A 14,136-nucleotide genomic window follows, 5' to 3' on the forward strand; every position below is an offset into this window, starting at 1 on the left:
TTCAAAATCTAAGGTTATTCTATGATCTTTACAACACTTGAATTATTTCTCTCCTTAAAACTTGGCTGATTGGTGGGGTTTTTTGGATTTATGTCTCAGGTTTTTTGTTTTGTTTTGATTGTTTTTGCTTTTTTTTTTTTTTTTATCCTTGGGCTTTGTAAATAAGTTTTCCTGTGCCTGCTTGCCCATAACTTATTTTTCTGGTCTAATGACTATTTTTAATGAGTTCAGCCTGGGCCTTCTTGTACAAAAAGAAACTTCAGAGTGTGAGGAGCATATTAATGAGCTATCAGATCTACTCTGGTTTTTGAAGTTTAGAGTTTTGGGATGCTACAGAAGTGTAAATATCATTATGGCCTTTGCATTTGATTAATAATTATATCACAGCTAAAGCCTCAGGGCACCTCCCACTCCAGAATTCTGCTATCCCCAACCCCAATGGCTCTGCCATTAATGGTCAGTCTCTGGGAGCCCAAGGAAACGGCTTCCCGATTTATTCTACGTGGCCTTCCCTGCAAACCTTCCTCAACTTTGACCAAACCTCCAATTTCAGGATAGAAAGAGTGACACTTTTCCCCCTCCTCTTCACAAGGTAGGAAGAAATGAGGCAGATGTGAGAAAGGTCTTCTGGGGGTAAAATGACTTTTTTTTTTTTTTTTACTACACTCACAATGTACCAAACTATACTAAATATTTTCTGGCCTTCAAATCAGATGCCTACTCATGCAAGAAAACTGCATGATCATTCAGGCTGATCCCTCTTACCCTCAATATAGATCCACACTCTCTTCCATAACAGTTCCCACGTTCATCTTCGTGCTGATCCTGGGCCAGGCTCTTGGCTCCCAGAGGTGAAGCAAAGGAACTCGCAGGTCAGTTAAGGAGAGACCCCCTTGAATAGATTCTATGGGTCCAAGTGTTGGTGTAAGTTTACATAGAACATGGAGTCTGAGTGGGAAGTCTGAGAGGTGAATCAGGGAAGCCTTTGGACTTTGAACACCAGTAGGCAGTTCCCAGGGGAAGGGGGTGAAGGCACTGCAGGCATATGAGCAGTGGGCACCTCAGCCTGCTTTGCTACCTCTTCGCAAGCTGCCCTGTGACTGGTCTTCCCATTGTTCTACTGATCTTTAAAGTGATCTTTTATGAAACAGTGTGGGAATTTATTATATGAGTAAATAAATGAATTAATGGATGAATGGGGGACAAACTAGCCAAAGTGATGCTCAGAGTCTGAAAGGAGTGGGCAACATCCCAGGAGGAGGCCGTCTCTCCCACTGCCTGGCTGATGGCCAACCTCGCGGAGTGAAAGGAACTTGGGGGTGAGGGTGAAGCCTGGCGATTTTGAATTTTACATAAAGCTTGCAGGGGTCGCTCATCAGAATGCTTCGGTCCTGAAGAGTCCCCTTTCCTATGCAAAAATAAAAATGGTCATTGAAAAAACTATTCGAAAACACGCTGAATACTGGAAGGTGACGGGCCTCAGCTGCAGGACAGGTGCTTCTAGATCCCATCAGCACAGACCAGAGCTTCCCTTTGCCCCAGGCAGCGCCCTAAAAAACCTGTCAGGGTCCTACATTCATCAACTCACGGAGGAGTGAACCAAAGCAGCGTTGTGCTAACCAGCGGCCGGTCAAGGACGCACCCGCGGGCCGCGGAGTACGGAGGCGTAGGCGCAGCGGATGGCGTTGCCCAGGCAGCGGGACGGGGGCGGGGCCGGTGCTCCTCGCGCGGGGGGCGGGGCGGGTCACGTGGGAGCGGCGCGGCGGCGCGCGAAGCAGAAGCAGCGCAGGCGCGAAGCTGCGCAAACGCGGGGCCCGCCCCTGGGACCCTCGGGGCCGGGGAGGGTTGGGCCCCTCTGCGTACCCCTGTCGGGCGCCAGAGAAGGCAGGCGGCGAGTAGCATTCCGGGTAGGTGCTGCACGCGGGGCCCTGCGAGGCACGTGACGCGGGCGTCGGCGGAGGTCTGCCGCGGCGCAGGTGAGGAAACTGAGGCAGGGCCAGGTAGGCGGTGCGCAGGGAGAGTAGGCTCTGGATTCATGAGGGCCGCCCATCGGACCAGTGCATCTCCGCCATGGAGCTCCTTCGGAGACTGCCCGGCGCGGCCCCGACTCCCCTCAGAGGACAGTGCCCCTCCCGGCCTGCGGCGCCCCCTCGCCCGCCCCAGCCACCGCGGCCAGTGGAAAAATGCCGCACTCGGGGTCAGAAGACCCCAGATCGGAACTGGGCGCTAATGTGACCGGTTCTTCCCCGCCCCCAGGCTTTGAGTGAGACTGGCGGCACCGACCTGCCTGAATTGTTAGGACGAAGAACTGAGAAAAGGGCTCAGGAATCTGCCCTGGTCCGGGTGGGTCTGGGGCCTGCCCGGGACCAGCTCGAGGCGAGGGACCTGGCCATCCTCCTCTCTGTGCACAGTCGTGTATTTTATGAGGGCACGGTCTCTAGCTTTGTTCAGAGTGATCTCAGAGGCACCTGTTCCCCCTCTTCCTGACTTGAAATTGGGAAGAGTCCAAGTGTGAATTTCAGAACACTGTGCTGAGATCTGGGAATGAAAAGATGAACGAGGCACTAATGGAACCGTTTATCCTCAGGGTTGTTGCAGGGGCGGGAGCAGAGGGAGAAAGTGGAGATGGCTAGAGGCAAGGGAAGGGAAGTAAGACCCCGCCTGGCAAGGGCTGTGGGGAGGGCGCACACCCGACTGGGGCTCAGGTACAGCTGGTTCTCTGCCTCTTTTCCTTACCACACCATGCTGTTCCCACAGCCCAACTGCCTGAACCTCAACTTAAGTTTTGGGTTTTTGTTTTTATTTTAGTGTATTTTCCTTTGAACCTGGCAGATGATTTTAAAAAAGAAAATAATTTCTTAGAATTTATTTTGAAAAGCATTGTCACGGAGCCAGCTTGTATAGTCCTGGATGCTCCTGCTTTGGCCCCGCTGTGGAGGCTGAGAATTGGGATTCAGACTGCAAGCCCTGACTTCTTAGAAGATACTTATTCATCAGACAACTCTCCATTTTGTGTACAGATCTCGTTTTGGGGTGATCATGGACTAATCTAAAAATGAAGTAAGATTTATGCGTTGTATTTATATCACTCTTCGTAAGGTAGCTTTACAAGCACCTCCTATACATTCAATCCTTTGATTCTTACAACTCTCCAGAAGGTAATTCGGGAATTATTCCCATTTTACTGGTGCAAAACAGTGCCTCATTCAGGTTCACACAGCTCTTAGGAATTCGAGGTAGATCTTACTTATTCTTGGTCTGACCTTTCTCGTATCACCCTCCTTTATAAGGGCATGCCATCTAGTTGAGACCTTATGCATTGCTGCTGAAAAGATACAAAAGACATTTCTGAAGATTGTCTCCTTGGCTTGTGTCATTTAAATGGCACCCGGAAAGTTTGGTTAGGACCAGAATTATAGGGTCAAGGCCCGGGCTCTGTCAATGTCTCGGAAATAAAGCAGCTCTCCTGCCAGCTGGGTTCCCACCTCTTTGTGAAATGTTGAGCAGAGGCTCCAAGTCTTCCTCTGCAGAGGCTTGTGTGGCAAGAGCTGTCCAGAGGTGCTGTGGAGGGAGCCAGCCTCACTTCTGAGCTTGGTGGCCTCTGGCACAGGGAGATGATAACTGAGCAGTGCCCTTTGCCTTCTCTGGTTCTGCTAGTGCAGAAGGCAGTGTTGGCTGCTGCAGGGGTAGCACAGAGTGTGCGTTGTGCAATGGCCGGACAGGCCAAGGGGCTGAGACAAGCCAGGGTTCCCGCCAGACCTAGAACTCCTACCGAGGAGGCAGGCCTGCAGTGACACAGCTGCACATCAGTGTTTTATGTCTGTCCTTATGCTTCAGATGTCCTGACCTCATAGGACGATGAGTGAGTCTGAGCGCTGCAAAGAAGAGAAGGATAATGCTGCCTTACAGTTCTCCTGTGTATTGCTGCATTTCACGTTCCTCTTCCCTTATATTCTTTATGACAACCCTTCAAAGTGCCCTTGTTTTTAAGAAGACACTGAGGTCCAGAGGGACAAGGTGACCTTTCAAAGTCAGAGTGAGAACCCAGGATTTTTATTTTTCAGCCCAGTGTCTTTTGTGGTATCACCCTTGCCTGCCTTCCTTGATGGAGCATGTGTCCTGAGCCCAAACAGGAGGCCGGCAAGTGAGGGTAGAATGGCTAGATCTTTTGGGGCCACTCCAGCTCCAGCTTCACTTATCAGAGGAAGAGACTTCTTTCAGCCCCCACATTCCTCACAAGTAGCTGATTGTGTCTTCTTATTCTGCTTTTAGTATCTGTTCAAAACTTTCTGAATCTGGCATCTGAGAGTAGGGCTGGGCCAGAGCCAGGCCAACAGTTACCCCAGGGTCCGAGCTGAGAGTTGGAGAGTGAGGCAAGTAGGTGAGAGCTCATGGCAACTAGCTACTAATAGTGCCAGGGTACTCGAAGGCAAGGGTGGGTGGCAGGGCATCTCCTATTGCTCATGGGGCCCTGGGTGCCTGTGTCATCAGTCTGTTAGACAGGAATTGATAGGTCCTTGTTACTGTGGAGAGGAGAGGTGCAGAGTGGCTTCTCAGCTGAGAACGGGCAATGTGACCCTTAAGAAAACATTTGGCTTTGGTTTATAAGCTGCTTGCTAAGGATTGGGCTCGGGAAACGCTGCTGTTCTCTCCTGGCACCAGACTTCCCAGGCCCTGTTGAGGAGCAGTCTTGCTCTTAGCTTGCTTGAGGCTAATAAGCAGGTTTTGGGACCTGCAGGGTCCCTCTTCCTGAGCCCCAGCCCCCATGCTGTCCAGTCTCAGAGGCCACTGGCGTGCGGCTGGCTGTGTGAGGCCCGGAGTGTCCAATGCAGGAAAAGCAATCATGGACTGGGAGTGGGGAGACCCAGACCTGAAAAGTCCCAGCATAGCCACTGACAACCCACCTTGCCCATATGACCCTGGACTAGCCAGCCCCTTCTCTGAGCTTTAGTTTCCTCATTTACTCAGTAAAGGAGGAGCTGAACTAGAGCTTTGAGAGAAGGAGAGGGAACAGAGGAGAGCGGAGAAGGAAGATGAAGCATCCTTTCCACCCTGGTTCACTGAGGGCCTGAGGCGAGGAGGCCCACTTGCACTTTTTTTTTTTGGTCTCCCTCAGAACCCTTTCTTCCCTCTCCTGTCTCTGCCTCAGGCCACCTCATTCTGAGGAGGGAGGATTCCCTGGGTGGGGCTGTGCTAGGCAGATGCACCTTTGATGTTTAGAATATGATGCTGTCTATACTTGCCTCAGACATGAATTAACCCACCCAGTGCTGATACTTTGTTTTTTAAGACTTTATCAATTCTTGCCGAGAGGCAGCTCCTTGAATAGGCAGGAGCTGGGCCAGGGAAGGAGGCAGTGAGAATGTGCACACCCAGCAGGAGAGCAGCAGTGGCAGGCGCCCCCCGTGGCTTGCTTTGTGGATGTGGTTGCGGTCACATGGTACTTTAGAGTCTTTGGGTGGGATGTCAGAGCTGGGACAACCTCACAGAATTTCTCATTCCTTCTACCTATACAGATGGGGACACCCAGGCCCAGGATGTCTTCATGGCTTATGTCAGATTGTCCTGCCAGTGAGCAGTGGAGCCAGGACCCAACCTAAGGTCACCTAAGCCCCAAGCTTGAGTGTTTTCTTTGATGTCAAGCTAGCCCTGTCCAAAATTGTCTTGCATACTGAGGTGGCATTGAGTGGCTATAAGTTAGTTCCAACTCTGCCTCACTGTGGAGTTTGAAGAGTAAAATTCAGATTGTTTCATTAACAGTTAATACCTGCCTGTTACCAGGATCTGTGTTAAGTGCTGGGGATGCAGGAATGAATAAGACAGCAGCTCCTGTCCTCAGATTGTGCCACCACATTATGGAGACAGACGTGTTAATAACTAAAATACACACAGTCCATTTGTGCAGCGCGTTATGTGTGTGTCGCATGCGTGCTATGTAATCGGAGGTGAGGGAGCAGTCAATTCTTGGAGCTTTCAGGAAGGGCTTTGGGGAGGAAGTGTTATTTGTGCTGGGCCTTATTAATAGGTAGGCATTTACTTAGTTGGCGTGGGTGGGGAGAGCATTCTGGGTAAAGGAAGCAGTGTGAGACTGGCCTTGCACAGACTGGCCAGGCTGCTGCAGTGGCATGGGATGAGGCCGGAACGGTGGGCTGCAGCTCAGCTGTGGAGGGTCCTGTCAGCCGTGCTGAGGACTTTATTGTTAGAGTCTGAAGGCAAGGGAAGGATGTGGTGAGGCCTGGGTGTGTTAGGATCACTCTAGCTACAGTATGGAGAATAAAACGTAGAGGACAAGACTAGAGCCAAGCCACATTCAATTCAGTAGTTATCGAAATAGTCTAGGTACAAAATAGGGGCCTGGGCTTGGACAGTAACAGTGAGGTTGAGAAGAGGATGGGTAGAAGACACATTTTATGGGTGGACAGAACTTCCTGATTGATGAGGTGTGGACAGTGAAAGTGAAAGAGGAGTAAAATGTGACTCCCAGTTTCTGGCTTGAGCAGTTGGTTGGATGCTTGTGTCATCCACTAAGGTAGCTAGAACCCTAGAGGAGAGACTGACTTTAGTCCAGGTTGAGACATTTTGGGTACAGGGCAACAGTGATGCCTACAAAATCCCTGTGGAAACTTGGGGTCAGGAATAGCAATAGAGACTTGGAAGTCAATACTAAGGTGGTGGGTGAGGTGCTGGAAGTAGGTGAGGTCACCCAGGAAGGGAGTGTGGGTTGAGAGAAGCCACTTAAGTGGCAAGAAAAAAAGGGAAAGCAAAGGGAGGTAACGAATAGGCAGGAGGTGAGGGTCCTCAGTAGTGCCGGCTGATTTTGTGGGCCGGGATGAGGAACGGCACAAGGGAGCAGCCTGCGCAAGGAGCCACAGAGAAAGGGACATCTTCCATTGACTTCCCCGTGTGGAACATGTGGGCTGTGTTAAGGGCTTCGCTTCATTAGTCTGCACCGGATAGCAGAGATGGATGGAGTCTTTTGGCACTTGGAAAATGTTATAACCTGCATGACTGCAAATGACTCAAAACTTTGCTCAACCTTTTGAAGGGCTAAGGGGCCTTGGCAGTGTTTTCTGGAGATTAACTGCTGGCAGCTGAAGGAGCCCCAGGGTTTCTGGGTGGCCTGGTCCGGCCTGTGGAGTGACTGAGCTTAGGGGCATAGGCGGGACTCGAGAGCCCCGCCTTCAGCCCTCCCCTGCCACCGGGCTCTGCCTGCCTGCTCACCCCTGCCTCAGCCTCTCGGCAGCAGCAGGGGTGTAGACGCTGCGGATGGTGAGTGCCTTGTTGGCTGGTTTAAACTGCCTGAGGTTGGGGATGAGGGCCCATGTGGTAGGGGGACTTGCCTTGTGTAGGGAAAAGACAGGGTCTCAAAGCTGATCACTAAAATGGGCAAAGGGGAGCAGCAGCTATGATGAGGAACCAAGAATGTTCTGACTCCAAAGTGAGCTGTTTTTGTTAGAATGATAGGATGTCTTGGGGGGCTTTAGGAACCTTAGCACACCCTCCATTCAACCCTCTCATTTTGAAGTTGAAAAAAATGGAGCCTGGGATGGGACTGACTCAGCTTGGCCTGGAGAGCCCCTCCGGGTCTCCCCAGTCCCCACCCCTCACCCCTGTGCTCTTCCCAGATGGGAGCTGCCACTGTGAGCTGCCACAGCTGTTGTTTGTGTGTGGCCTCCTCCTGCTGCACCTTCTGTGGGACAGGGCGGGTCAGATAAGTCCTGCAGTGGGGGACTGAATACCGTAGCTGTGTCAGGTGGGGGCTGGCTCTTCTGTAAACAACCTTGCTATTCTCTGTCAGCGGAGCTGACCCATTCCTGGACGGAAGGGGAGAGAAAGGGGAGGAAAGAAAAGGGACATCTGGTGTATGGTAAATTTCCTTTAGAGTAAACATGGTTTGACTGTACATGTGTTTGATGACTAAAAAAAGGTGATTTTTTTTTTTTTAATTCTCTTTATGACGAAGGAAATCATACCCCTTGACCTCCAGAAACCCACTTCTGAATGTGTGGGAAGGCACAGTGAGAGAGGAGGAAGACTACAAGCTTGAATCCTGTTCCCGCTGACCTGGGTCCAGGTTGCAGTACTGCTGCCTGCTGGCTCTGTGACACTGGGGAAGTTACTGAACTTCTCTGAACCTCAGTGTTGTCAGCTGCCAAACAGGGTGATCATTGCATCACGAGCCTGTTGAGTGAATAAAATTAGGCCATGTATATCAAATGACCCTAAGTAAATCCGGTTTACTGGCCTCCTTACCAGTGAGTGGTCTTAGAGGCCCATGCATTGTTCTATTTAGATATTAAAGCTCCCTTTACTTGCCGTTTTTTGGGAAAAACTGTGATTCGGGATTTGGGGTCTGCTCACACTGCACAGCAGGTTACAGTGGTACCTGCTCCAAGACGTGCCAAGGTGGAAGTTGCTTTGTAGCTTGGGGAGGTTGGCTGAGGGGCTGGACCTGTGCGGTCTCCAGGTGTTCCCAGAAGTGAATTTTCACTGCTGCTCCCTGGCAGAAGAGCCAGCTGCTAGAGGCTCACTGGGAGCACCTCCCCAAAGGGGTGATTCTCTGCTCACACCTTCTGGATCACAGCCCAGGGTGAGGGTAGAGGTTGGGATGGAAAACAGCGTTCCCGGGGGATTTTAGGTCCAGATTTTATGCCCCAGCCCTTGAACTTGAGGTGGGGAGATGGAGGGCTTTGGGACATGGAAGTTTGAGTTCTCAGGGTGCCTTCAACACTGACATCCACTCCCAGTCCTGCTGCTTCCCAGGCTCGGTCCGCCCCGTCTCAGCCTAGCCCGTCCATCCTACCTCCTGGGTGCTTCTGTGGCTGCCCAGACTGATTCTCGTTCTTTTGCTGCCATGGCCTCGTGTTCATACCTTTCCCAAGCTGCTCACCTTCCCACTTGCTTTTCTGTTGTTTGTGTACCAGACCTGTATCTCCTTGAGGATTGTGTATCATTTTTTATGTCCTGCCAAATTGCCATTTATTAAGTAAATCAGTGCTGAATAAATGTAGGGAAATAAATACTGAGTCCAGTTGAGTTGAATTCCCTTGTTGTAGTCAGGAGCAAACAGGCCAAATGCCTGTCGATGGGTAGTGGGGAGATGGAGCCTGTCTGTATCTAAGTGCAGCAGGGACATGTTGGAAGGGCGTGGAGCTGGCTATAAGGGACCATGGACTTGCTGAGTCCACTGATACGTCTCTGGAGTCAAAGAGAGTCCTTTTATAGGGTAGATATAAGCTGACTTTTGCATACTGTTGAAGAAATGCCTATCAAATCTGTGATCAGAGACCAGTCCATGTGATCCTGAATCATACACACACGTCAGAAATCCAGGGACGTTTGGAAGTGCTCAAAAGTACAGAAATTGTTCTAGACTCTAGGGAATCTCCTGTTTACAGCAAGCAGGTGAGAGCTGTGGTTTTCCTCCTAATTGTTCTGTGAACTATAATCTAGTAATGTGTAACTTAGCCACGTAAAAGAATTGGAAGCAGGCCTGTAGAAGTTTTTTTCCTGCTTGGCCCAAGAATTTTGTTGTCCATAAGTCATCTTCATCATCCAATTCTATTGAATTCATTTGAGCACACATTTGTGCTGAGCCCTCCGTGTAGCAAATGTGCACTGTGCTAAGCACGGGAGAGTCAGAGATCAACTGAGGAACAAAGTCAAAGGAGAGAGATCTGACAGGTCCAGATCAGAAGGATCGTGGGTGTATTTTGGGCACAGGACCCAGGAGGGAAGGCGTAAACACCTTTCAGGAGTCGTGGGTGGGCACAGCATCTGGGGAGCCTTCTTGAGGCGTCTGAGTTGTGAAGCACAGAATGAGGCAGGATATTCCAGGCAGAAGGGTGGAGATGCGTGTTTGACTCTCCCTTCCCACAGCAGGCTGAGGGGGTGGAAGCTGGGCTTGACAAGGGCCCAGCTCTCCAAGGCCAGCCTGCCCATGTGACTGTACTTTGTTCTGTGGCTTATGGCCAAACAAGCACAAAGTGCTGAATTCTTTGCTCTAAGACAATGCTTCTCAGATTTTAATGTGCTTATGAATTGCTTGCCAGTCTTAGGCTAAAATGCAGTTTAAGATTCCTTAGTTCTGAGGTAGGGCCTGAGATTCCATGTTTCTGCATGGTGCCAATGCTGCCAGTCCACAGACTACGTTCTGAGCAGTGGGTGATGAGAAACTTTTCTCTCCTTGCTGGAGTCCTTCACATCAGAGATACCATACCAGCACCTCCGCCCCCCCAACTCACTCACTCTCTCTCTCTCTCTCTCTCTCTCTCTCTCTCTCTCACCTCCCCTTCTTTTTCTCCTTCCTAAATATGTAGATGTCCAATTCCTCCTTCTTAAATGCTGCTTCATTTGGTCACCCCCTCGCCTGGAAGTTCTATTTCTTAAGTCTGCCCTACCCTTTCCTTCCCAATGACATCACCACTGAGTCACTCCCACCCCTACCTGATTGCGGTGGCTGCCTCACAGCCCCCTCCCTTGGCAGTGACATTCAGGTTTCGAGGCCTTTGCTTAATCCTTTGGAGGAATACTCTCCTGGCCAAGTCCTGCAGGGGAGAATTAAGTCAGAGGTTAGATGGACTGAGGTTAGGTGGGACATACACACACACACACACACACACACACACACATACACATGCATACGCACACAGACCCAGGCCTGTCTCCGACAGTGATCCAAGCACACAGAAGCAGGCTGGTGCTTAATGAGGAAGACACCAGTGTATGTCAGATGCTAGGATGGAGTGAGGGCCAAATGGAGGATAGGTATTGTAGGTGGTTATCAAAAGGAAGGCTGGGTGACATACTACTGCTTCCAGGAGCTTCTGCCCACTAGAGGGCGCCTTAGTCACCCAGGCAAGAGCTGGGAACAAGGCTGGATTGGGACAGGACCCGCCTGGAACTCCATTTCAATTGCAGAGACCCTTACCTCGTGCAGACATCTTTTGCCCAGCCCCCTCTGAAGCAGACACTGCAGCACCTTGTTCTTTCTGTCTCTACTCCGATTCGTTTGGCAGACATCCGCGTAGTTCTCTTCACAGGCGGGAAAATGTCGGATTACACACTGGTGTTTAGCAGTGACCATCAGTCAATGGGTAGTAGCTTGAGAAGATATTTGCTTTCTTGTTGACTATGGTTTTATGTATTGCCTTTTTGTTTTATTTTTACCATGAGCCTATTTTATTTCTGTAATGAGTAAAAAATAAAGCTATTCTCAATCGGGAGAAATGTGCTGAGACTGCCTGTCCCTACCATGAATGAAGCCCTGCTGGGCACTGGCTGGGGGCTTGATGAGTAGGATATGGTCCCTGTTTCTGCAAAGATTCTCAAACTAAAGAGGAAGAAAGACAGATGGCAAATAGTGTGATTAGTGTTCTACGTATCCTCTTACCACAGAATAGAAAGCTGCTCCTACCCGGGAAGGCGATAGCTGAGCCACCTGGATTGTGAAGACAAGTCAGGCATTGATGAGGAGGAGAATGAGGACGTAGTCTGTATCCAGGGGACACAGTGGTAGAGCACCACAGAGCTGGGGGCTACAACCTGGGGCCTGAGGAGAGGGGACAGCAAGAGAAACACCTGAGAAAGTTGTCCTTTCTCTCTCATCATTTCCTCACTCCCTGGTGAGCTCCTTGGGGCAGGAACCTCCATATATCTGTTGTATCCTCACGCTCTGGCAGCAGTGGATGCTTAGCAGCCCTTGCCCTGTCTCATCTCTGATCCTGCTGCTGCCCGTCTCCTGGCCTCCTGGTTGGCAGCCCCTCCATAGCCTTGCATGGGAGATCAGATCCTAGCTATCCTGTGGGAGCAGTAACGTCTTCTTCCTTCCTCTCAATCTCCAGAAATGTCTTTCCTCCAGGATCCAAGTTTCTTCACCATGGGGATGTGGTCCATTGGTGCAGGAGCCCTGGGGGCTGCTGCCTTGGCACTGCTCCTGGCCAACACAGACGTGTTTCTGTCCAAGCCGCAGAAAGCAGCGTTGGAGTATCTGGAAGATATAGACCTGAAAACATTGGAGAAGGGTAAGTGGTGACCGCACCAATCTCAGTACTTTCTGAGGCACTAAGATACAGGCTTACTTATTTTTTTCTATCTAAAATAACACTTTTTAAATTGAAAATGCAATGTAACAACATTAGAAAAAAATAACACTTTTTTTTTGAGACAGAGTCTCGCTCTGTCCCCCTGGGTAGAGTGCAGTGGCATCATCATAGCTCACTGCGACCTCAAACTCCTGGGCTCAAGTGATCCTCCTGCCTCAGCCTCCTGAGTAGCTGGGACTATAGGCACCATAGACACCATGCCCGGCTAATTTTTTTATTTTTAGTAGAGACGGGGTCTCACTCTTGCTTAGGATGATCTCAAACTCCTGAGCTCAAGTAATCCTCCTGTCTTGGCCTCCCAGAGTGCTAGGATTACAAACGTCAGCCACCGCACCCAGCCATAATAACACTTTTTAAGCTACCGATGATCCCATTACCCTAACAAAGTAATCATTTTTATTTTGGCATGTTCCTTTCCATGTGTGCGTCTTATTATATAGTTGTGATCTTGGTGTAAGTGCTATTTTACATTTTAGCTTCTCTTATCAAAACCATTTTTCACTCGCTATTAGTGTCTCTCTAACTATAATGATAAGTTGCTCCGTAATGTTTAGTGCCATTGTTTACTAAACCAGCCCTTCTAGAGTGTACTCAGGAATTCCAGGCTTGTGGGATCTTCACAAGAAAAGGAGTTCCTGAGTCAAATAAGCACGAGAGACACTGTTTATCCAATTCCATGCTCCCGGTGCTCAGCACGGGGCCCGGCATGCAGAAGGGACTTGCTTGTTGGAATGAGGTGTCTGGATTGCTCCTGATCCAAGCAGGGTCATCCCCTCCCTGTGATGAAGCTGCAGCATATGAGGACGTACCTCAAGGTCACATGTTAGAACAGACCTGCCTGGCTCCCTCTTCTCAGGGAACCCCCCTAAAGTCCATCATGGACAGCTGAGAGCCACACACTCAAACGTGGTATCTCTGCCTCCTCTCTGTGTTCTCTGTGTTAGAGCTGTAGCTTAATAGATTTCAGTCCTGCTAGTGGGGCAGGAGAGTTTGACTGGTGCACCTGGGTCTCCTTGACTGGGCAGTCTCTAGGTCAGCCCCCAGATGGAGGCCATGATCATCCGTTCATTAAGTGAGGAAGCTTGTCAAAGGAATGCTGGAGCTGTGATTGTGCAGATTCACAGTAGGTTACCTTAATGAAGAACTAAAGTTCTGCAGAGAGACCCATAATGCTTTGTTCGTCCTCCTAGGGTTTCCCAGTCTTACTTGATTACAGACTTCCCCCCTCGCCTCTTTTTTTCACAGAACATTCCACAGGGACATGCATCCCTCTGGGAAGTACTAAAATAATAAGGAGCCAGGTGCAGTGGCTCATGCCTGTAATCCCAGCACTTTAAGAGGCTGAGGCAGAAGGATCCCTTGAGCCCAGGAGTTCAAGACTAGCCTGGGCAATATAGCAAGACCCCATCTCTACATACAAATTTTAAAAATTAGCAGGATGTGGTAGTGTGCGTCTGTAGTCCCAGCTACTTGGGAGGTTGAGACAGGAGGATTGTTGAGTCTGGGAGTTGAAGGCTGCAGTGAACTATGATCACGCTACTGTACTCTGGCCCGGACAATAGAGCGACACCGCATCTCTAAAGAATAAATAAAATACAATAATAAGGGTTTATGCTTATTGAGCCCTCACTAACTCTTATTACCAGACACTGTGCCTGAGTACTTTTATATTCATCTTGTAATACTCCCTACAGCCTGAAGTGGAACTACTAGATATTTGCATTTTACAAATGAGGAAGCTGAGGTTCAAAGAGGAAAAATAGCTTGCCTGGGGTCACACAGCTAGATTCAAACTTAAGTCTGACCTTTGAGCCCGGCTTCAGCTGCAGTACTGTACTACCCCAAAGCACTTCCTTGTCGAGCATGTTCTACCTTCCTCTATTAATAATATTGCAGTTAACATATTTAATTTAACAATTTTTTAGAAATTTCTGTTGAGGCCGGGCGTGGTGGCTCACGCCTGTAATCCTAGCACTCTGGGAGGCCAAGGCGGGCGGATTGTTTGAGCTCAGGAGTTCGAGACCAGCCTGAG

General features: G+C 49.8%; 1 protein-coding gene across 1 annotated transcript in view; it reads left to right on the top strand.

The window, feature by feature from the left end:
* The first annotated feature begins 1,746 nt into the window (after positions 1-1,746).
* Positions 1,747-14,136, top strand: part of FAM213A (family with sequence similarity 213, member A) — a 21,468-nt gene continuing 9,078 nt past the window's right edge. Inside the window, exons 1-2 of the mRNA XM_012663226.1 lie at positions 1,747-1,976; positions 11,844-12,023. Of these exons, the coding sequence (XP_012518680.1) occupies positions 11,846-12,023 (178 nt within the window). The 5' untranslated portion in view covers positions 1,747-1,976; positions 11,844-11,845. The remainder of the gene's footprint in view (positions 1,977-11,843; positions 12,024-14,136) is intronic.

This window comes from Propithecus coquereli, unplaced genomic scaffold (genome assembly GCF_000956105.1).
Source record: "Propithecus coquereli isolate 6110/MARCELLA unplaced genomic scaffold, Pcoq_1.0 Scaffold80, whole genome shotgun sequence".
In the NCBI taxonomy this organism is placed as follows: Eukaryota; Metazoa; Chordata; class Mammalia; order Primates; family Indriidae; genus Propithecus; species Propithecus coquereli.